This window comes from Oncorhynchus mykiss, chromosome 8 (genome assembly GCF_057628025.1).
Source record: "Oncorhynchus mykiss isolate SJ-2025 chromosome 8, ASM5762802v1, whole genome shotgun sequence".
NCBI classification, from domain to species: Eukaryota; Metazoa; Chordata; class Actinopteri; order Salmoniformes; family Salmonidae; genus Oncorhynchus; species Oncorhynchus mykiss.
The window spans coordinates 20,692,980-20,717,038 of NC_143029.1; the positions used below are offsets into that span (position 1 = coordinate 20,692,980).

The 24,059-nt window shown below is 40.6% G+C and overlaps 1 protein-coding gene across 1 annotated transcript in view; it reads right to left on the reverse strand.

Moving 5' to 3' along the window:
* Positions 1-4,732: 4,732 nt before the first annotated feature.
* LOC110529564 (sodium/potassium-transporting ATPase subunit beta-1-interacting protein 2) overlaps positions 4,733-24,059 on the reverse strand; it is a 155,778-nt gene continuing 136,451 nt past the window's right edge. Inside the window, exons 5-7 of the mRNA XM_021611850.3 lie at positions 15,759-15,819; positions 11,152-11,233; positions 4,733-7,624 (exon numbers count right to left, since the gene is read on the reverse strand). Of these exons, the coding sequence (XP_021467525.1) occupies positions 7,615-7,624; positions 11,152-11,233; positions 15,759-15,819 (153 nt within the window). The 3' untranslated portion in view covers positions 4,733-7,614. The remainder of the gene's footprint in view (positions 7,625-11,151; positions 11,234-15,758; positions 15,820-24,059) is intronic.

Genomic DNA, 24,059 nt, shown 5'->3' on the forward strand with positions numbered 1-24,059 from the left:
TTCTTTCATAAAGTAATATTTAATAGAAAACCCAGGCAAGTGAAAGGTAAACCTGCAGACATATGTATACGAGATAAAAATCTTTATATCCACAGGTTTCCGCATGTGCTTGATGCGAGGGATGTAATCAATAGCCTCCTGCCAGAGCATTATACTTGGTACAGGGCAAGTACATGGGTCTTTTAAACAACCTACACTAGAGTGGAGCGTTTAGCAAAATAGAGGCAAAATGATATATGACAGCATCAGGTTAGCTTCACACCCTCGCATGTGGACTTTTACTCAGGAACTTGTATACACGTTTATTTGTATTACCTGGCCTTTATTGTTATTTTATTGTAGCTTATGTACTGTAGCTTAGGCCTATTTGTGATTAGCTTGCAACCTCATAGGCCTATTATTTTAGATCGGAGTCTTAGAAAACTTTTAATGGTTATTTCTCAAACGAACATGTTACTTTTACTATTTTTGCTATTGTCTACCCTTGAATCTGTCACACCCTGATCTGTTTCACCTGTCTTTGTGCCTGTCTCCACCCCCTCCAGGTGTCGCCCATCTGCCCCATTATCCCCTGTGTATTTATACCTGTGTTCTCTGTTTGTTTGTTGCCAGTTCGTCTTGTCAAGCCTACCAGCGTTTTTCCCGTACTCCTGTTTTCGCTCTAGTCCCTGTTTTCTAGTTTTGACCATTCTGCCTGTCCTGACCCTGAGCCTGCCTGCCATTCTGTACCTTTCAGACTCTGCTCTGGATTACTGACCTCTGCCTGCCCTTGTCCTTTCGTTTTCCTGCCCAATGTTTTTGTAATAAACTTTTGTTACTTCGAACTGTCTGCATCTGGGTCTTATCCTGAGGTCTAATAGAATCTTACACTGAGGATGATGCATTTGGGGCCCAATGCCTCTTAAATGTGGTGAATGTTTGGTGTTTTTCTAATTTTTAATCCTGGGAAAAACCATACCTTTTCCCCGTTTTTGCACTGTAGAACTCTACACATTTTTTCCCATTCGACATGGGAGAAACCGCACGGTTGCATTTACATGTCTGGATTGTTCTTTCGGTACTTAACCATGTCTTTGGACTATAATAACCTTTTGAAATACGTTGTTTTAAAGACTGGTTCCTCTGCACTATGGTTCTAGTACCGACTGTGAATCCAAATGTTGTAAAATACAATCTTGACTTGCCATTATTTTTGCTTCTTCTACTGTCAGGAAATGTGCAATCTAACCCAGGTCATAACATTTCTACTTCATCTGAATTGAAAAGTCAAAATGGTCTGAAGTTTCTACACATAAATGCTGTGGCTAACCCCCCTGTTTTGAGCCCAACCTGTTTAGCTATAATAATAATAAATATATATATATATATATATATATATATATATATATATATAGTGCCTTGCGAAAGTATTCAGCCCCCTTGAACTTTGCGACCTTTTGCCACATTTCAGGCTTCAAACATAAAGATATAAAACTATTTTTTTGTGAAGAATCAACAACAAGTGGGACACAATCATGAAGTGGAACGACATTTATTGGATATTTCAAACTTTTTTAACAAATCAAAAACTGAAAAATTGGGCGTGCAAAATTATTCAACCCCCTTAAGTTAATACTTTGTAGGGCCACCTTTTGCTGCGATTACAGCTGTAAGTCGCTTGGGGTATGTCTCTATCAGTTTTGCACATCGAGAGACTGAAATGTTTTCCCATTCCTCCTTGCAAAACAGCTCGAGCTCAGTGAGGTTGGATGGAGAGCATTTGTGAACAGCAGTTTTCAGTTCTTTCCACAGATTCTCAATTGGATTCAGGTCTGGACTTTGACTTGGCCATTCTAACACCTGGATATGTTTATTTTTGAACCATTCCATTGTAGATTTTGCTTTATGTTTTGGATCATTGTCTTGTTGGAAGACAAATCTCCGTCCCAGTTTCAAGTCTTTTGCAGACTCCATCAGGTTTTCTTCCAGAATGGTCCTGTATTTGGCTCCATCCATCTTCCCATCAATTTTAACCATCTTCCCTGTCCCTGCTGAAGAAAAGCAGGCCCAAACCATGATGCTGCCACCACCATGTTTGACAGTGGGGATGGTGTGTTCAGCTGTGTTGTTTTTACGCCAAACATAATGTTTTGCATTGTTGCCAAAAAGTTCCATTTTGGTTTCATCTGACCAGAGCACCTTCTTCCACATGTTTGGTGTGTCTCTTGGCTGCATCTCTGATCATTCTTCTCCTTGTAAGAGCTGAAAGTTTAGAGGGACGGCCAGGTCTTGGTAGATTTGCAGTGGTCTGATACTCCTTCCATTTCAATATTATCGCTTGCACAGTGCTCCTTGGGATGTTTAAAGCTTGGGAAATATTTTTGTATCCAAATCCGGCTTTAAACTTCTTCACAACAGTATCTCGGACCTGCCTGGTGTGTTCCTTGTTCTTCATGATGCTCTCTGCGCTTTTAACGGACCTCTGAGACTATCACAGTGCAGGTGCATTTATACGGAGACTTGATTACACACAGGTGGATTGTATTTATCATCATTAGTCATTTAGGTCAACATTGGATCATTCAGAGATCCTCACTGAACTTCTGGAGAGAGTTTGCTGCACTGAAAGTAAAGGGGCTGAATAATTTTGCACGCCCAATTTTTCAGTTTTTGATTTGTTAAAAAAGTTTGAAATATCCAATAAATGTCGTTCCACTTCATGATTGTGTCCCACTTGTTGTTGATTCTTCACAAAAAAATACAGTTTTATATCTTTATGTTTGAAGCCTGAAGGGTGGCAAAAGGTCGCAAAGTTCAAGGGGGCGAATACTTTCGCAAGGCACTGTATATATATATATATATATATATATATATATATATATAATCTAGTTTCGCCATGATTGGCTCAATGTTCTGTCACTCATGGGGACACTATGTCACTGCAAAATCTACAGCGAGAGCTAGAAAGGTCAAGCCCCTTGGGTGCTGCCATAGATTTACATTAGAAGTGCCCATACAAGAAGACTCAAGGTCATTGTCTGCTTATAAGGTTCTGACTTGGTGTACAGGGAGAATACTGTAAGAACGGCCCATTTTCTGAATTCTGTCCCTGTACAGTTCAAAAGTCCTGAAAAAATAGTTGTATTGACTACGTTCATCTTAGCTCACTCATTAATGTCTTAATCGAAATTATGGATTGCCTCTCATCCACTCATCGTTCCCTTATGCCATAGTTTGTACATCTCAATTGTCAGTAGAAACCACATTTGTTTAAGCAAGTCAGCCATATCAGCTATGTTTTTAAAAAAGGCAGTAAATGAGGCTGAATGAACTGTCTCGCTGCCAGACAAGGCTCAGCTGATAGCCAGGTGTGGCTGTGGTAAGAATTCAGTACAGGGTACAGAAAAGAAAGCTCTGCTGTTGGGACAACATTATGTAGGCCCTAGCAGTTTGTTGTCACCATTTGTCAGGTTATAGTGCAATTAATGTATTATTGTGTTGTGTTGTTTAGCGGCTTTGCTGGCATGAAAGGAGGTGATCCCACTACACTGAATAACTATCGGCCCATATGAAAATGGTCTGTTTTGGCAAAAGTATTAGAGTCCCTAGTCAATAAGCAGTTTAAGGCCTACCTCCAGGAAAACAATATTTCGAGTGGTATACAGTCAGGTTTCAGGTCAAGCCACAGCACTATTGCAGCAACATTGAACGTTTTTTATGATCTAGATCAACAACATTGGGAGATATTGAGACAAAATATGTACATTTTTATGATGATGACACTGTTCTCCATTCAAGTGGCAGCAGTTTGACTTTGGCTTTTGAAAATGCTCAAACAGCTTTTAACATCATTCAACAGAATCTGTACGATTTGAAGCTTGTTCGAATTCCTCTAAAACAAAATACATTGTATTTTCCAACACTAAACACTCTGAAAACCATGTCATTACTAGCTTGGAAGGAAGTTCTATAGTTTGGGTGGATGAGAAGCTGAGCTTCACTAATCATGTTGAGAACCTGGTAAAGAAGATCATTTTGAAATAAGGCTTGTTTTTCTTTGGAGGCCAGAAAAGAGACAGGAATGCACACCGTACCTTCTTAGACTACAGTGATGTAATTTATATGCAGACCTCAAGCACTACCCTGAAGGCACTTGATTCCGTGTATCATGCAGCTCTTTGGTTTATTACCAACCAAACACGTCTGAAACACCACTGTGATCTCTATAGTGCTATTGGCTGGTCTTCGTTGACTCTACATAGGCTTAAACATTGGTGATATACTATGACCATTTCGGTCATAGTCTACTGTTCTTCTTTGATAAGTTCAGAAAATAAATACCAGCTACAGTCTCACTCCTACATACTTTTGCTTTTAACATTTAAAAAAATATATATCTATGACGCTTGTATGTTTCCGTAATTGAAATGTGTGTCTACAACAAAACTTTTTTTTTTTATGGTGTGTCTATGTCTGTAAGTTGTTACAGTATGTCTGATATTTGTTTCAAACATTGTTCCCCATGCTGCTGTCTTGGTTGGATGACCAGGTGAGGCTGGCAACAGTTTGCCTCACATACCGTAGGAAATTGTAATGAATGATACCTTCAGGCGGTAAAGGCTGTTGCTAGGCATAGCTAACTATTATTGTATCAATACATATTGCTGTTCAGATGAGACTAGAAAGTGTGACGTCAGTGATTACATCAGACGTTGCAGGAAGTGAGTCCTCAGAAAACAAATGAGAAAAAGGATTGGCCTTTTCCACAGTTTGATTTTATTATATTTACAGTCATTTTGAAAAGTAACATAAATAGAAAATTGCTAAATCTATTGAGAAGTAGAAGTCAGCGCTGAACCCAAACAAAACAACCAATGGAGTATTCAGGAATGTACTACAATGAGCAATTGAGTACCTGCAACAGTATTATACACAGCTCCCTTTGAATGTAGAGGAACTTATAATACTGTAATGCCATATACAATCAAATAATTTTATTTTTAATTCAGATCTTACATAACATATTGTCAAAAACTTTATCTGGGTCGAAAATGTTATGCTATATTTACAACGTTGAATCCTCTCTGTGAATGAAGGGGTCATGTAAGATTGCAGCAGTAAGTTATGTTGGTCTTCAACATTTCAGACTGGGTTATCTGGCACAGGGTGACAGTAACCGGTGTATACATCCACTATCCCCCAGAGGATGCTGGTGGGAGGAGCTATAGGACAGCAGGCTCATTGTAATGGATGGAATTGAATTAATGGTACTGATGATTTCTGTATGTGTGATGTGTTTGATACCATTCCAATATTCCATTCCAGCAACTACAATGAGCCCGTCCTCCTATGGCTCCTCCCACCAGCCTCCTCTGCCAGCCACTCACATTAGAACAATTCACTGATAAAACACAACTGACTCTTCAATAGGTGTAATCTTGGATTTACTATGCAAGGAAGCATACTAGCGATCATATAGCTTTTACACAGTTGAATACCAATATACTGTCCCAGACACAAATGTTATGAAAAGGATAATGCTTAGGAATCAGAGTGCGCTCTTGGCGTTGTCAGATTGTACGTTCGTAAATTAAGAGAGGTACGCTCTTGGAGCGGTCAGAGAGTACACTGGACGCTCTGGCCGATGAGTAGGTTTGATCCGAGTGTTCTGACCTCAGAATGTCAGTCAATCACCCAAGCGAACTAGACTAATGTTGGCTAGCTTGCTAGCTACTTCCAGACAAATAAGATAACACCTCACTCTGACAATTTTACTCCCCCTAGCAAAGCTGGTTATGCTGTTTTCATGTTATCTAGAGCGTTGGTGACTGTAACTGTGCTGCTGCTTGCCAAAGTTCACTGACACCGGACATATTCAACTGGTGCTGAGTGTTCGTAAATTCATCAGTTTTTCTGCGCTCTGCCACACTCAGACGAGAGTGCTCTGAACTCGGAAGGTAGATAGCCAGATCGAATTTACGGAACGCACCCTTTATGTCTTCAGATGTTCTACGTGCTGTTACCATGGTGATGTTTAAACACGATTAGTAAGTGTATAGTAATGTTGCAAGGAAAACTTGCCTGAGTTTAGAAGAGCATTTTATGCATCTCGAGGTTCCATTTGAATATTCTAGATCTTGGAAGGCCTGTTAGCATTACAATAATTTACAAAAGAGCCAACAGATTCACACCACTGAAATTGAAAACATAGAGAGGTCCTATGATATGGAGTTCTGGTCTACAAAGCTGAAGGATTTAGCGGGGAGATATACAAAAAAATGCTCACAGGGCTACCATTCAGTAGAAGAGTTACAGTATGACGATGCTATGACGATGATGACAGAACTGAGGCGGTCCTGATTGGTTCGGGGTTCCCGCGCTGTCCAATAGACAAAAGCACAAAGTTTCAGCCACAGCACAAACTCTACCACACATCTCCTTCTAGTCCTCACACCAGACTATCAGCAAGATATTGTTCCCAAGGTTTCCCTTGACACTTTGTACAGTTAGGAGTAAAAGAAAGGCCCACGTATACACAACATAACTTATTAGTGAACTATAAAAGAGTAAACACTGTCACACGTTAAAAAATGCCTAGAATTTAAAGAAGTTACATTTAGTTTTCTCTTTATCATTAGACTCAAGACTCCACTCTGTCTTAGAAAAGCACAAAATTCACATAACCTTACAGCGCAAAGACAGCTGCAGAAAGGCCAACTGTTACCTCTACCTAGTCTGGGATAATGTCCAGTGCTTTCAGAGATTAAATATTCAACAGATGTTGACACCTCATGCAAACAAATATGGTGTTATCCCCGAATTAACTTTTGAATTTATGTCCCAGAGACTAGCTCCAAAAATATGTATCTCTAGATAGCATCCAATATTTTGTCTAACTCATCTTTAACTATTGTTCTTGGCACTTTCAAGACAAATACATCCATCATAAGAAAAAGCAACTGGTTGCTTTTTCCATATTCAAAGTTTTATCCCATGCAATTGCCCAACTCAAGATGGAATTCCAACAGCCAAAGTGTATTGTAAACACATCATGGTTCACATGTACATTTATTTCTAATCAACTCTTTAGAATGGGCAATAGGACTACTTCTGATGACTAAAACCATATCGATCAGTTATTGAACATTGTTTAAGTGAAGAGTATTTCTAATCAAGTTAATCAGAACACATTGAAACTCTGCGACATCACTTAACTAGTGCTCTCAGAACTTGGCATTCCTTTTGTCCGGAATCTTGATCCATTTGAACACTGTCCAGAGGAATCAAATCAATTTTTTCCCTTAATATTTCAGTCATTCAGCTGTCAGAAAGAGAGCAAGAACCAGTATGGAGGAGAGATATGCATCCTGTAAGGTCAACACAGCCATAGGAGGGTGTTCTTGCACCTGCCTGGCCCCTCGTCCAGGCCAAGACTGTGACTCCACTGAGCAGAGGCTGAGCAGAGAGACAAAGGAAATCCAGTGTTTTTATGAGTCTTTGAGGTTAAAGTGTAGAGTCTCACTTCCTCCACACAGTTTGTAAGACACTGTATTATTTTAAGACATTTACGAAATGAAACAAAAAGTTAAAACGGTAGCTCTCTATTTGATTGGTACATAAGGCAGCTGTCCTTTGTTACTTTGCCCTGGAAGAGAAAGAGGAAAATGAATTAGTGTCAATAAAGCACAATACCACAGATATATTCAAATATAAGCTAATATTGTATGCTCATGCTAAAACAAACTCGGCATGAAAACAAAGCGAGAATGATTGCACCTGCCACTATTCTCCAAAGACCTTGGTAATTCCCAGTTGTCACATCCAATAAGAACTATTGTTAATGGGTATCAGCTGTGAAGACTGATTGGCTATTGAAGATGGTGTGTAGCACCTCTACCACACCATTGTCTTGGTGTCCATGATTAATAATCTCTATTGTCTTCCCTACTGGGTGCCATAAAACCACAGAATGGCTCTTAATGGCATTTTTGTTTGTTTCAGTCTCCTGTGTTACAAATATCAAGTCCCTTAAATCCATCATTTGCCATATGTGTTATATGCTGACCTACTGAAAGTAATACACTTTCCCCTGAGCAATGCAGGAAATTAGTCTTATGTAATTATAGGTAATATAATATGATGACAGCAAGGTGATATGCCCTGGAATTAGACAACTATATGCCCAACTATTATTGAGTTGGATTGGCAGATTTTTACATGACACAATTGAGAAGTTATGTTGGCAAACTACTGAGATGTAAATAACCTTGAGTACAATTCTAAACCCTACTCCCTTAAATGACAGAGGACTCCCACCTGAACTCAGCTGACCTTGTATATCCAGCAGCTAATAACAGACGGTACAATACTGATCTCACAATGGACCAGATACAACCCATCCTTATCCATTCACATTAGACACAATGGGAAATGTCCACACACCCCTATGTGCACTTCATTGTCCCCTCCCTGTTGTTTTTCCATACATTGCTGAGAGTGACAGACAGCAGGTTAAGATTTAGGAGACACACTTCACTGTAGTCACCCTGACTATCCTAATACAGGCATTAGGCTGGGCAAGCGGCTGTTACCCCCCTCCTTCTCCCCACCAGCAGACATGTCAGCACCCTGCTCCAAATCCTGGCATGACTTCACAGAGTCTGTCCCCCCTCCTAGTGTTAGAGTCACAGGGTTAGCTGGGCCAGTCAGCTGACGCCTGTGCTCCACACAGAGAGAGAGAGAGAGGCAGGCAGAACTGCCTCTGTGGGGCTCATCTGGCACACCAGGCCATGAGCACAGCTTGGACCCCTGCCATGCATTTCCAAAACAATCACCTCGTGTGACCCCCATGTGATAAAAGGGTGACATTTAAAGAAACAGTAGTTCCCCTATGAGCAGCTGATGCTACATTGTATAGCTGGTGGATGTTTTATCCTGTCAGATATTAGTAGTGTAATACCTTTATATCTAACCAGTGCAGTTAATAGTTTGTTGCATTATGAACAGCATCATCCTCACTTTGATCACTGTCATTGTGAAAATTATATTTCTTCCCACTGTGCATCTACAGTTCAACATACCTATGAGATTAGTGTTTGAGGATAACTCTTTATACAGTAGGAGTGGATTACTGTCTATTCCCAGTGTATGATATGTTGACTGGCCTGCACTGTACACAGGATTATAAAATAATATCTCTGATCCATTCAGTGTCAACGAGGGAAATCCTTTCAAGTTTGAACATCTCTTCCTGTGTTCTCCTCATTTCGTCTCAAGCAAATCCTAACCTTTCAGGAGTCCAGATTAGAGGTCGACCGATTAATCGGAATGGCCGATTAATTAGGGCCGATTTCAAGTTTTCATAACAATCGGAAATCGGTATTTTTGGGTGTCGATTTCCGATAAAAAAAAAAAAAATTAAATATATTTTTTAATACCTTTTATTTAACTAGGCAAGTCAGTTAAGAACACATTCTTATTTTCAATGACTGCCTAGGAACTGTGGGTTAACTGCCTTGTTCAGGGGCAGAACGACAGATTATTACCTTGTCAGCTCAGGGGTTCCATTCTTGCAATCGCACAGTTAACTAGTCCAACACTCGAACCATTGCATTCCACGAGTAGCCTGCCTGTTACACGAATGCAATAGAAACTAAGGTACATTTCTAGCTAGCATTAAACTTATCTTATAAAAAACTATCAATCATAATCACTAGTCATAACTACTAATCTAGTTTAGCAGGCAATATTAACCAGGTGAAATTGTTATTTCTCTTGCATTCATTGCACGCAGAGTCGGGGTATATGCAACAGTTTGGGCTGCCTTGCTCATTGTGAACTAATTTGCCAGAATTGTACGTAAGTATGACATACATTGAAGGTTGTGCAATGTTACAAGAATATTTAGATTTAGGGATGCTACCCGTTAGATAAAATACCGAACGGTTCCGTATTTCACTGAAATAATAAACGTTTTGTTTTCGAAATTATAGTTTCCGGATTCGATCATATTAATGACCAAAGGCTCATATTTCTGTGTGTTATTATGTTATAATTAAGTCTGATTTGATAGAGCAGTCTGACTGAGCAGCAGCAGGCCCGTAATCATTCATTCAAACAGCACTTTTGTGCGTTTTGCCAGCATCTCTTCGCAAGCACAGCGCTGTTTATGACTTCAAGCCTATCAGCCTAATGGCTGGTGTAACCAATGTGAAATGGCTAGCTAGTTAGCTGGGTGTGCGCTAATACTGTTTCCAACGTCACTCGCTTTTAGATTTGGAGTAGTTATTCCACTTGCCCTGCAAGGGCCGCGGCTTTTGTGGAGCGATGGGTAACGATGCTTCGAGTGTGGCTGTTGTCAATGTGTTCCTGGTTCGAGCCAAGGTAGGGGCGAGGAGGGGGACGGAAGCTATACTGTTACACTGGCAATACTATAGTGCCTATAAGAACATCCAATAGTCAAAAGTATATGAAATACATATAGTATAGAGAGAAATAGTCCTATAAATACTACATTAACTACAACCTAAAACCTCTTACCTTGGAATATTGAAGTCTCATGTTAAAAGGAACCACCAACTTTCATATGTTCTCATGTTCTGAGCAAGGAACTTAAACGTTAGCTTTTTTACATGGCACACATTTTTACATGGCACATATTACTTTCTTCTCCAACACTTTGTTTTTGCATTATTTAAACCAAATTTAACATGTTTCATTATTTATTTGAGGCTAAATTGATTTTATTGATGTTTTATATTAAGTTAAAATAAGTATTAATTCAGTATTGTTGTAATTGTCATTATTACAAATACAAAAATATATAAAAAAATTGGCCGATTAATTGGTATCGACTTTTTTGGTCTCGGTATCGGCGCTGAAAAATCATGATCGGTCGACCTCTAGTCCAGATACAAACATTCCCTCCCTCATTGTTGACCCAAGCTATTTCTTTATCTGTATTGACACTAGCGTTATTTATCGATGAGATTTCTCTCTGCCTTACATTATAATGTCCTCACATAGGCTAGTCCTATTCATCCAATTTATAGACTCAAGTGTGAAAACATAGTGAACTTGGCACCAAGACAAGACAAGTCTTGGTGCCAGGAGAAAACATTTCAGAAGTACTGTAATAGCAGGTGTGAAGAGATGTAGCTACATTGCACTTACATATACATGGGTTGTAGTTGCAAATGGGATGTCTTCTGAGGCCCTTGATAACCGTAGGAGTCGAACCCTCCTATAAAATCAACTGGAGACAAAGGAAAGAGGATATCTGGTTACTATGAGATCAAACAAAGGCTTGTGTGTGTGTGTGCTTCTGTATGTGTGTGCTTCTGTGTGTGTGTGTGCGCGCGCGCGCGCGCGTGTGTGTGTGTGTGTGTGTGTGTGTGTGTGTGTGTGTGTGTGTGTGTGTGTGTGTGTGTGTGTGTGTGTGTGTCTGTGTGTGTGTGTGCTTCCGTGTCTCTAAATAAGCGTGTGCCTGCTTGTGTCTGTGATAATCCCAGGCAGTGGATAATCAGTGTCTGGACCATCTAAAGGCTGGTTATTGGTGATATCCGCAGTGGAGTCATGCTGCAGATCACACAGAATACAAACTGGACAGGATTAGGGCCCAGCCCTCCACAGAGGTCTGCCAGCAGTTTCAAGCCCCAGCAGATCTGGGTATCTGGGCCTAACACAAAAAGACGGAGGTACCAAAGCCTCTGATAAGATCCGATGTCTTAATGCATCCGAGTCTGTCTCTAAGACAAACGAAACACTGAGATAAGACTGATTAGCTGATGAATGCCCCCTTCCTTCCCTACTGCCTTGAATGGGAGGTGATGGAAGGTTTGGCATTATCATCATTATAATGGTACATTTAGGGAATGTTCACCAAAAGCTCTAAATCCTTGTTGGCCCTCATTATAGGCATTAACCTGTGTACTCTGATCAGGCTTATCAGAGGACCTGCAGCGATAAGACAGAACGTGTACAATTTAAGATCTGGAGACTGGCCACATCTCAATCAGGCAGTTTCAACAAAATGCTAACTTGAAAGCTTGGGACTATAAGGTTCTATCTGCATTTTTATCAAAATGTTCTTATTGACATACCCTTGTTCTGTTCAATTTTCTCTAGGTATATAGTATTCTAAATACCCCAATTCATGTTATTAAGTTCAAAAAAAATTGCTGACATCATTCAAACCAATGATGGTTCGGAACTTTAAAGCCAATTATCTCAAAATAATCTTTTTGCAGATAGAACCTTATAGTCCCAAGCATCGTACTGTATGAAGGATACAATAAAGGTCAAGGTTCGCATCACAAGGTTGTTTATTTAGTTTCAGTAAATGTAGCTTCAGCACCTAAGTGTATATGTTCAGTATTGTTCTGCAGAGTAAATGCAAATATTTTGCCCACAAGCAAACCATTATGTGTTTTATAAAAAAGCTATTTTCATATTTTCCTTTTGGTGGAGGGAATAATGTTTGTGTATAATGCCCTAATGGTTAAATGCCTGCCGGCTACTTATGTTTACCATGCTATTATGAGAAAAGAAGCTATTGGTGACTTGGTGACGTAACACACATAATGATTGTGCTGTATTAAGTAGGCCTTATAAGATATAGGGGAAGGTCTGATGGCAGTAGTGTTAAGAATAGCAGTCAGCACGACTTGGTCTATGTCTCCAAATTGTTTTGTCTTAAGCGGTCACAACAAGTTGGTATGACAAAGCAGTGGCAAATGAAATGCCGCCGAGGGCCAATCAACATGAGGTTCCACCTTCCTGGTACACTGACCCTGATTGCAAATCCAACAGAGGAAGCTGTATTCTCATTTACTTGTTATAAATGCAAAAAAAGTACTTCTAGCACCTTTATTCCCTCCCTCTTCTTCATTCTCTCTCTCCTCTTCTCTTGGAGACTAAATCATTTTAAATACTGTCCTTTCTTTTAAATGGACCCTGGGATATTACCCTTGATAGTAAGTGTAATTACGGAGTGAGCGTGTTGATTGGTTTTAGCTGTTCATTACCTTCTCTGAGGTGCTTCATGTACTATATTAATTGGAGCTGTAATAGCCAATACAGCTCCCAGATCAGTGTTTCCTCATGTCCCAGGGATCAAACCATCAATACCATTCTCATTCACTGGAGGATATGAACACTGTTGGATAATATTATTCCTTTGTGTTGGGCAAATTAAACAGTGTCTCTCGGCAATCATTTCATGCAGGACATCAAACCTCCTCTGTCACGTTGCAAATATAGTATTATCCTTCATGGGCTTTTTCCAGGTACTTTAAATTTCAACTCTGGAATACATCAAATACATCAACGAGATTGTCAAGTGCAAATTCCAATTAAAGCTTCATTTTCCCTGAAGGGCACATTTCTAACAGCCATTATTGAGTGGCAAATAGAACCTGCTCTTAATTTGGACCCAAATGACTTTTATCATAACAATGCCTGAGGGAATCCTTTACTTATTCAAGATGTGCTCTTTAATATTTCAAATTGAGGTACTTCCCATTTTTTGGCAGGGAAGGATACATTTGGGCTCTAAAGACGGGAAAGCTATGTCTGGAGATGTTCTTTTAGAGAGAGAGCGCTGTGGTCTGATAGGCAATCTCAGGTAGCTGAGAGACTCACATTCGGTTGTGGTCATGGTTCAGCACTCTTGCCTGCCTTTTGGCTGTCTCACAGGGGCTCCAGCACAGCCAGGAGAAGCGCTGCATTTTTTACACTCAGATTCCCATGCTAAATGTAGAGGAAATAGTCTACTAAGCGCTGCATCCCTTATTTCACTAAAAAAAAATTATAGCCTGAGGGAGCAACCTCACTGCTCACCCTATGAATCTCTCAGTTATGTCTTTCATAATAGCTCCCATATAAAATGCACTGTCTGTACATTGAAGCTGTATTAGGAAGCATTACCATGTTATCAGACGCAAAGCCTTCAACAATTATATTAAAATCTTGCCATAGGAAGAATCTGCATTGTTGACAAGTAATGGGCCTACTGTAACGTTCGTCGTTGGGAGAAAGAGAGGAGGACCAAGGTGCAGCGTGGTAAGTATTCATTATGCCTTTTAATGAAAATGAATACTCGAACAAAACAACAAAAACGATAAATGAGAATGACACGAAACAGTCCTGTCTGGTGACATACACAAAGACAGAAAATAATCACCCACGAAACACAATAGAAAACAGGCTACCTAAATATGGTTCTCAATCAGGGACAACGATTGACAGATGCCTCTGATTGAGAACCATACCAGGCCAAACACAGAAATAGCAAATCATAGAAAAACGAACATAGACAACCCACCCAACTCACGCCCTGACCATACTAAAACAAAGACATAACAAAAGAACTAAGGTCAGAACGTGACACATACAATGTTCTGTTGTGACCACACTAACCAGTAGTCAGGTATAATTTCAGTGCATTTGGATAAGTCTTTTCAACCTACCAACCACCAACAGTATTGTGCTGGGACCTAGGGGAGGTGAGCACTCTTAATAAAGGCTTGCTGTACCAACCATACAGTCAATTTTAATAACTATAATTATAAAAATTGAATTAATGCAGTGAAAAAAAATCCCAAATGACAGAGAAGGCATGTAGAGTCGCCTCATGTGACCTCCTCCCTCTCTATACTTTTCTTTCTATCCCCTCTCGTTCCTGCTTTCTCTTTATGTCTGTTGCTTGGTGATGAATGTTGCAAATGGAGAGAATGCAAGAGAGATCGCTAGAAGAAAAATGGTATTGATCTAGTATGCCGGGGTACTTGGCAAATGCATTCTTTCCAACACATACTATGTTTACAAAGCAAGACCGGTAACAAGGAGAAGTCGCACATGTATTACGGCAATCAATATCAATTATAAATGACAACAACACAAAAACTCATTCCTGTCCTAATATAACTTTTCTAAAAAATGAGGCAGCGGCCAAAGAGAATAATTCATGCATTTTGGAACAAGGCAATTTGACTGGGTCTGTGCTGCAATGTTTTCTGAATTTAACAAATGGGGACATTTCCCACACTTTCCTTTAAGGCTAGGATCCACAAGCGGCTGGGCCTGGGATCAATAAAATAAATTGTTTAAATCCAGCAACATCTAAATCCAAATGTTTGCTGGAGCATTAAACTTGGCTAAATTTAAAGATCCGACCAGATGAGGAATGTACATGCCAATGCCCAGTTATTAGAGTAAATAAAGTACTCCGTAAACACAGGAATACAGAAATGTCAACCTTGAGCCAGACATACTGTATCTATACTCTTATAAAAAAAAGGATTCAAAAGGGTTCTTCAGCTGTCCCCATAGGATAACCCATTTGTGTTCCATGTAGAACCATTTTTGGTTCCAGGTAGAACCCTTTTGGGTCATTGTAGAATCCTCTGTGGAGAGGGTGCTACCTGATACCAAAAAGGGTTCTTCAAAGAGTTCTCCTATTGGGACAGCCAATGAACCATTTTAGGTTCTAGATAGCACCTTTTTTTCTAAGAGTGTAGCTGGATATAAACACTTTAGTTATTATATCATGGAGCGAGTCCAGGAAGATGGCTCATTACTGTTATGTGATTGGTCAGGTAACGCTTATGAATAAAATATGTGTGTTTCACTAAGGCACATGAGGTGAGATGGCCCTTTTAAAATTGGCTGAGTCATCATTATAACAAGCAAAGGGAAATGATTCACAATAAAAAGTGTGACTGTAGGAATCAGCCATATTTCTCATAGATCTACCATATTAATTGAAAGGCAATACTCACAGCTGTCTTCCTCTTCTGAGATTAGCTTCACCACATAACAGGCATAGATGAACCCAACAAGCTGAAAAAGAGAAATGGGGAAAGGTAATCAAATACATTTTCTGGAGAGTGGTGACATTTTACAGTGAGAAGGGGACCAATTAGAATAGCACAATCAGTGAAGGAAACATAGATGTTTGTGTCCATGCCCTCAAGAGATGAAGAGAGCTACACAAACTTATTGGTGGGAAAACATGAGCCACCACTGAGAAAAAGTAGAAAATGATTGAGAGATCAAAAGAGCATCTCCATGTGGAAAACATTCTGTGTTGAGGAAACAGGTGTTAGTACAGCGTCTAGTGTATCACACTGCTCTATGAAATGGGTCATATAGAGATGTTGAAGAGACACTGAAAAACAGAGACACATAAACAATGTTCCAAAAAAGAAGCCCTGCATCGTCAATGGGGTAAAAAAACACGGTTTAAGAGACATTTCACAAATAGTGATTTATACATATACATATTTATTTTTTAAACAGATAGGCTGTGGTTCTGGATTTTCTGTAACCCCAATCTGAAGTGGCTAAAGATATAGAGGTTTCTGCGCATCTTCAGGGATTTTTTTGTAGCTGCTGCCTACATGAACGTCCCCTTTTCAGGACCCTGTATTTCAAAGATAATTGGTAAGTCCAAATAACTCACAGATCTTCATTGTAAAGGGTTTTAACACGGTTTTCTATGCTTGTTAAATAAACCATAAACAATTATTGAACATGCACCTGTGGAACAGTTGTTAAGACTACAGACGGGGTAGGCAATTAAGGTCACAGTTATGAAAACTTAGGACACTAAAGAGGCCTTTCTACAGACTCTGAAAAACACCAAAAGAAAGATGCACAGGGTCCCTGCTCATCTGCGTGAACGTGCCTTAGGCATGCTGCAAGGAGGCATGAGGACTGCAATGTGGCCAGGGCAATAAATTGCAATGCCCGTACTGTGAGAAGCCTAAGACAGCACTACAGGGAGACAGGACGGACAGCTGATCGTCCTCACAGTGGCAGACCACGTGTAACAACACTTGCACAGGATCGCTACATCCGAACATCACACCTGCGGGACAGGTACAGAATGGCAACAACAACTGCCCGAGTTACACAAGGAACGCACAATCCCTCCATCAGTGTTCAGACTGTCCACAATAGGCTGAGAGAGGCTGGACTGAGGGCTTGTAGGTCTGTTGTAAGGCAGGTCCTCACCAGACATCACCGGCAACAACGTCGCCTATGGGCACAAATCCACCCTCACTGGACCAGACAGGACTGGCAAAAAGTTCTCTTCACTGACGAGTCGCGGTTTTGTCTCACCAGGGGTGATGGTCGGATTCACGTTTATCGTCGAAGGAATGAGCGCTACACCGAGGCCTGTAATCTGGAGCGGGATCGATTTGGAGATGGAGGGTCCTTCATGGTCTGGGGCGGTGTGTCAAAGCATCATCGGACTGAGCTTGTTGTCATTGCAGGCAATCTCAACGCTGTGCGTTACAGGGAAGACATCCTCCTCCCTCATGTGGTACCCTTCCTGCAGGCTCATACTGATATGACCCTCCAGCATGACAATGCCACCAGCCATACTGCTCATTCTGTGTGTGATTTCCTGCAAGACAGGAATGTCCTTGTTCTGTCATGGCCAGCAAAGAGCCCGGATCTCAATCCCATTGAGCACGTCTGGGACCTGTTGGACTGGACGGTCAGGGCTAGGGCCATTCCCCCCAGAAATACCCGGGAACTTGCAGGTGCCTTGGTTTGAAGAGTGGGGTAACATCTCACAGCAAGAACTGGAAAATCTGGTGCTGTCCATGAGGAGGAGATGCACTGCAGGACTTAATGCAGCTGGTTACTTTTGATTTTGACCCCCCCTTTGTTCAGGGACACATTATTCCATTTCTGTTAGTCACATGTCTGTGGAACTTGTTCAGTTTATGTCTTAGTTGTTGAATCCTGTTATGTTCATACAAATATTTACGTTGTTAAGTTTGCTGAAAATGAACGCCGCTGACAGTGAAAGGACGTTTCTTTTTTTGCTGTGTTTAGCTGCTCCGCTGCCTCTTCTCCTTCCTTGATCGGCGATGAACGCCTTTGTCTGGTGTAGCCTTCAAAAATGTATGTTGTACGCAAAGGACATGTGTCGACATGTTCCAACTACTGCATTCCATGCCTCAGTAGGCTATTAGGTATGAGCACAATTTCATTTTTTTTTTTCAGGAGGGGAGTTAGTCTTCATGCAGCTATTTACATGTTCTACACAAAAGACATGATCAACATGTTCGTACAAACTCGCAGATTGTAATTTGCCCCAATGCAAAACTCAAGTGGGGAGTTACATGCAGCTATCTAGGCAGCATATCAAATTCAAGCAAGACACAGACACGCAGTCTAATTAGCGATTTAATATTATTTTTTAATCATACAAACATTGGCTAAGCAGGAGGCACACAGCCAGTCATAGTATTAGTGTTATTTTTCAGCAACTCTGGCTAGTGGCTACGATATGGCAGCAGCTACAAAGATTATCCTATATCACACAAAATGTTGATTGTTTTTACTCCAATGAATGTGCTTATGCAACTGCAATATCTGTTACAACAGACAGAGAAGGTTGTAGCCTTCATAATGGCCTTGAATGTTTGTTCAAATCACCTCATGGTTTTTATTCCAGCTCTTCAGAAATATGAGGCATAGACATTGGCTATATCATAATGGTTCAGAAGAGGGTGGGTAAAGAGAGAAATGTGAATGGAGGTGGAGTGTGAGCAGCAGCTACGTAGAAAAAAATGTGTGTAAATTAACACATGCGCAGAACGCGATCCGGATTGGTAGCTTGGAGAAAAAAGGTTTCCAGAGGGTCCGGGGACGACAACTCCGTATTCGCAGCCACAGAATCTAATGGTCGGTATCAAATAATGTGGGCCTAGCGGTTCTTAATGAGACTGTATTTAAAATGTGTCACCTAATATGAAGATTTAGTGGATTAAGTATAACAATAGAAAGCCAAGGGAACATAGGAACATAGGAAATCTAATTGGAGGCTTATCCTGAGAGAAATACAGTAGCATACTAGATATCCCTGCTCTAGGCACTAATAAAATCCAGAACACAACAATATTACTCTCTTCCCCCGCTCCTCCTTAGGCCTGTAATTTCATAGGCCAGTGATTGGAGGTCTCTGATTGGATTGGGCGATAGGGAAGCTGGGATTTTGACTGTGGTCAGTGTGTGGAGAGAAATGGACATTGTCAATGTCACAGAGGATTCAGTCAGACAGGAGGCCATGCACGAGACCGTACTGTGGACAGCCATGTAGATCGTGGGTGTGCCGTCCTCATATTCAGGCATTGTTTGGAGTCTAAGGGCCACAAACAGACACAGTTACAAATCTGAGCAACCCCAGATTTAAGATTCTGGGAATACCTCAAGGTCTCGCTCTCATTTACTCTGAATAATGTGCCCGCCCCACACTCTGTCTCTGCAGTAGGCTGGGAGCACAGGCCAACACTCACAGACACTAGTCACACACAATGCCGGCCCCGCCACACATAACACACTGCACACTTTACCCATCAGGAGCACTGAGGAGGTGAAACAAAAGAGCTGTTTTTGTTTGCTGTGTGATTACCAGACAAAAAAACAACACACACACACACACACACACACACACACACACACACACACACACACACACACACACACACACACACACACACACACACACACACACACACACACACACACACACACACACACACACACACACACACACACACACACACAGCTCCTCTGATTAGCCAAAGGTATCTAGTTTAGAACCATGTCACAGGGTGTAAGCCTAATTTGTCTCCTGTAAATAAACCTGGGTATTCTTATGATAAAGGCTCCTTTAAACACAAGCTGTTTTACTCCATAGGAAATTCCACTGTGAAGATGATTATTGACGGTTGGTTAAAATTTGACTCTATAAATCTGAATAATACATGCAGAGTTTCTGAGAAAACCATTCATAATTGAGAATAATTCTGGGAGCATGACTGCTCTCAACGCAAGCATTATAAACAGACGCACAACACAGCCATTCTCTATGGTTTAGGCGAGAGTCAGTGAGACACACATCTGTACTACATTCATAACTGTCACTTTTAAAAGGAAGCTTTGTCCAGTTGACTTTGGATATAACTGATTGTGTTACTGTTCAAAGACTGATTGAATCAGGAGCCTTATAAATGAACAGACGCAGTCTCCTCTGTTGTGCAGCTGACAGCCATGACACTGTGTCCTCCACGACACTGAGTAAGTGCCATGTTTTGCACTGGTGGGATACTGTTCACATGTTGGCCTTATTATAGTCGGAGGGTGCTGTTGTATGGATGGATCACATGCAAATCACGGCCCAAAGGTCAAGGAGTGTTGAGGCTGAGACAGAGGACTCTCCACTTTCAATTGTGCAGCACTTATGAAATGCAACTGACATGACAATGGAGGAGGAGTGGAGGAGGAGGAGGAGGAGTGTTTTCAGAACGGGCCCATTCATTTAGAATGTACCAATTCAGCCAGAGAACAATTGACTAAACATTCTCTACAGTAAACACCATTGAAAATATATATATATTTTTTGTTGTCAAAAATGGTTTCATATTGATTGTTTGACATCAGAATCATAGAGTGGGGTATTGCATTTTGGATACTGTGCCAAGTCTAGTGCTGTGAACATGACGCTGCTTGTGTAAAAATCATGGAACCTAGCCTAGTAAAACCTCACATTTTATTAATACTCAGATCTTTTATTTCACCCTCGAATATTAGAGCTCGGCAGGGAAAATGTAACTTCAAAAGTCCCTCATAGAGTAATTGATGTGGATGTAATTTCCCAGCTAACCTATCTCCTCATAAAAAGTGGTGCGAAATCACATAGTTTAATCAATTTCCTGGTGTTGTGTGGCATCACTCAACCTATTTCTGTTTCAGCGTAGACTCCCATTTCAAACTGTGTGCGGCTCAGCTTGTGCATAAGGTAATTCACATGTCCTTGACTCCATCCTTCTGCGTTCCCTGGCCCGCTGCGGGTAGCCTTGGTCTTGCGCGTTTATAAACTGGGCCGGGGCTGCTTAACATGCCAACAACTGGTCATTGGCAGTTGAAAGCTTTCACTATCAAACAACCTTTTAGTGGAACCTTAGCTTTTTACTGGGGTTGCATCGCCAGGAAATGGAAGCAAGCTACAACATGTCATCAAGGCTAAACATCTAAGTACATTGACTCCATCAAATCTTTTAAATAGGACAACTGTTGGCATACAGACTCTTGTAAAACCAGACCTGGCTTAGGGAAGTGCTGATTGTATATGTGAGGCATTTACAGAGTATACTAAGGGTCTGATGTGTGTTTTATTACTCATCACAATAAAGCCAAGTGGCATTTCAGCAGTTCCTATAAAACAAGGTTTTCTGTTTGCCACAAATCAGAGATACTGGGGGTAAATGCTGTGGATGGCAGACTGATGCATCACTCTAAATGAGGCCCTGCACACACTGTGTAATACAGCACAGAAAGATTGAGGACAAGCGAAAGCCTCGCTGAAATGTTTCCCTAGTATTTAACCCCATACTGAGAACAAAAGACTGGAGAACATTTGGAAAATGGGCTCTGAGCAAATGTATTCATGATAATTCAATGATGGCAAAGCATCACCCCACACATCCACAGCCATCAAAGACATTTCATCTGCACAGTACACAGTATGAACCCAGTATTATTACTAGCCAACATTTTCCAAAGCTACTTTGTGTTATTCTAATATATGAATATACTCATTAGTGTATTTACAAGTGAATTTCCCCTGGTGTATGTTTTTATACATTGATACATCAGTGAATCATCGTTTGACAGTTAAAATCCTTAGAAAATAAGAGATTGAGGAATTCATTAGCTTTCATGTAATGTAGACAAAGGGCTGACTTTCATCTGTGAGCTGGGACCATTCTTTAGGTCTAATCCAAATAAACCTCTGTGTCTTTAGTAATCTGCCACCCTTAGAGCAGAAACCAATTCAGTTGTCTTCATTCTAACCCTCCTTGGGGGACCTACATACACCCAGCTCTTCATCTGAATTAGTCTCCCTACGGTGGAGGGAGGGGCTCCACAGCAAAGACCCCCTGAGCTTGTGCTGTGTGAGTTCCACATTGGCATTGGTCTTGTTCGGTTGCTAAATTAACCTTTTACTTCCTTAATCATGGCCAAGGCCCAAGCTCATTGACTTCTCTATTGAGCCTTCAGCTGGTGGGCATCTTTTTATAAGAGGAGAGAAAGCAAAGAGGTCAAATGATAGATGTAGATTGTAGTGTAAAACATTGTACATAATGGATGAGGATAGAGTGTGAATCCTAATGGCACCCTATGTCACGCCCTGACCGTAGAGATCTTTTTATTCCCTATGTTTGGTTGGTCAGGGTGTGACTCGGGTGGGAAACTCTATGTTCTTTGTTTCTATGTTTTGGCCGGGTATGGTTCTCAATCAGGGACAGCTGTCTATCGTTGTCTCTGATTGGGAATCAAATTTAGGTAGCCTTTTTTCCTTTTGTATTTGGGGTTGTTGTCTTCGTTTGATGCAGGTATAGCCTTACGGAGCGTCGCGGTCGTGTTTGTTGGCAACATTTAAAGAAATAAAGAAAAAATGTACACTCGGCACGCTGCTCCTTGGTCCGGTCTTTTTCAAGACAGCGATCGTGACACCCTATTCCATATAGTGTACTGCTTTTGTCCAGCTTCTGATGAAAAGTAGTGCACGATATAGGGAATAGGGTTACATTTGGGACGCAGACAAACTAATTTCCTCATTTGTGTCATTAGAAATACATTTTGGAATCAATACAATTGGTTAATTAATCACATGCTTTTAACTGAAAATGTGTCAAGTCAAAATTCTAATGAGAATGCATAAAATGTCTACCAACTTTCTTGCTGAATCATAAATGCTTTCAAACAAGTTTACCTCTTATATCAATGGCCACAGTTTGCCAGAAAGAGGATGGCAGGATAAATACAAAATAAACTCATCTGAAAGAGTTTTGAGAAATTGAAACATTAAATATTTCAAGTAAGAACATAACTCACACACACAGTACAGAGAGATTTCACCAAACCAGACCATTCTGTCGAGGTGCATTTTTATCTGACTGGTATGTACAAGAAACACTAAACTATTCCGTTTTTTACTCTCAACCAAGCCTGATGGGCACTACTCAAAGCTACTGTATATGTGGGGAAACATGTATCTTGGCCTGTACCCCAGACAGATTCCAAGCCAAATGTGTGCTTTGGAAAACAGCATATAACACAAATGAAAGTAATACGTCTAAGCAACAGGCAATCAATATTAAGCCGCTAGGTTAAAAATTCATTAATATGAAGGATTATTCAACATTTAGTCTGAATCTCTTGAGCAAACAAGGTAATGGGTTATGCATCTTTAGCAGAATCACTGAATGTTGAAATAGTATGTGGTTTAAACACATCCCTCTCTACTGAAAGGTCATATTTATTAAGTCATTCCCTAAAGCAATTATTCATAATGATCTTTAATGATGTTATATGCCCTGTTTGGTTGCCCTGCTATTTCTAGAGAATCCAAAGAGATAACAATCAATCAATGCATTGTACCAGGAGAGAGCTCTTTTACTTCAGGATAGCTGTTGCACAGTCTCAGTGGTACCAAACCAAATGATCAGATATAAAGCAGAAGGCTTTACTTCCTCTGAGATTACTGTGATTCTCCAACTACACACATCAGTCCCAATTTTCCACTTTCACAATTGTGAAGGCACTTAACTGTTGGGGAGAATGAGTCGCTTTTTGACATGGCAGTGTAACAGCACAATAAACACATGGTTGGTGCTTTCCTCCCACTCTCTTCAAGCACACAGAGATGTTTGTGAAGTGTTTGACAATGATTCCCCTCATACAGTTTCCCATCTCCTTTATACGTCTGAGACAGACATCAAACGTCTCACAAGCCAGGCCAAACATACCATGGCCAAATAGGACTGAATGCAGAAATCGCTTCCTTTATAGCATGCCTTTATCATTTGCTGTGCACTCCTGTTGGCAAAGAGTCCATCTTGAAACAGGAATAGGCTGGTTACATGACATGGTTGTTGCATGTATGTTGACGGACAGAAGGTTGCGGTGGAATGACCTTTACTGAGTTTGCACTGGTTGGTAACTCACACAGGAGAGGACTATTTGTTCTAATTTTCACTGGTCATGGTTACAGG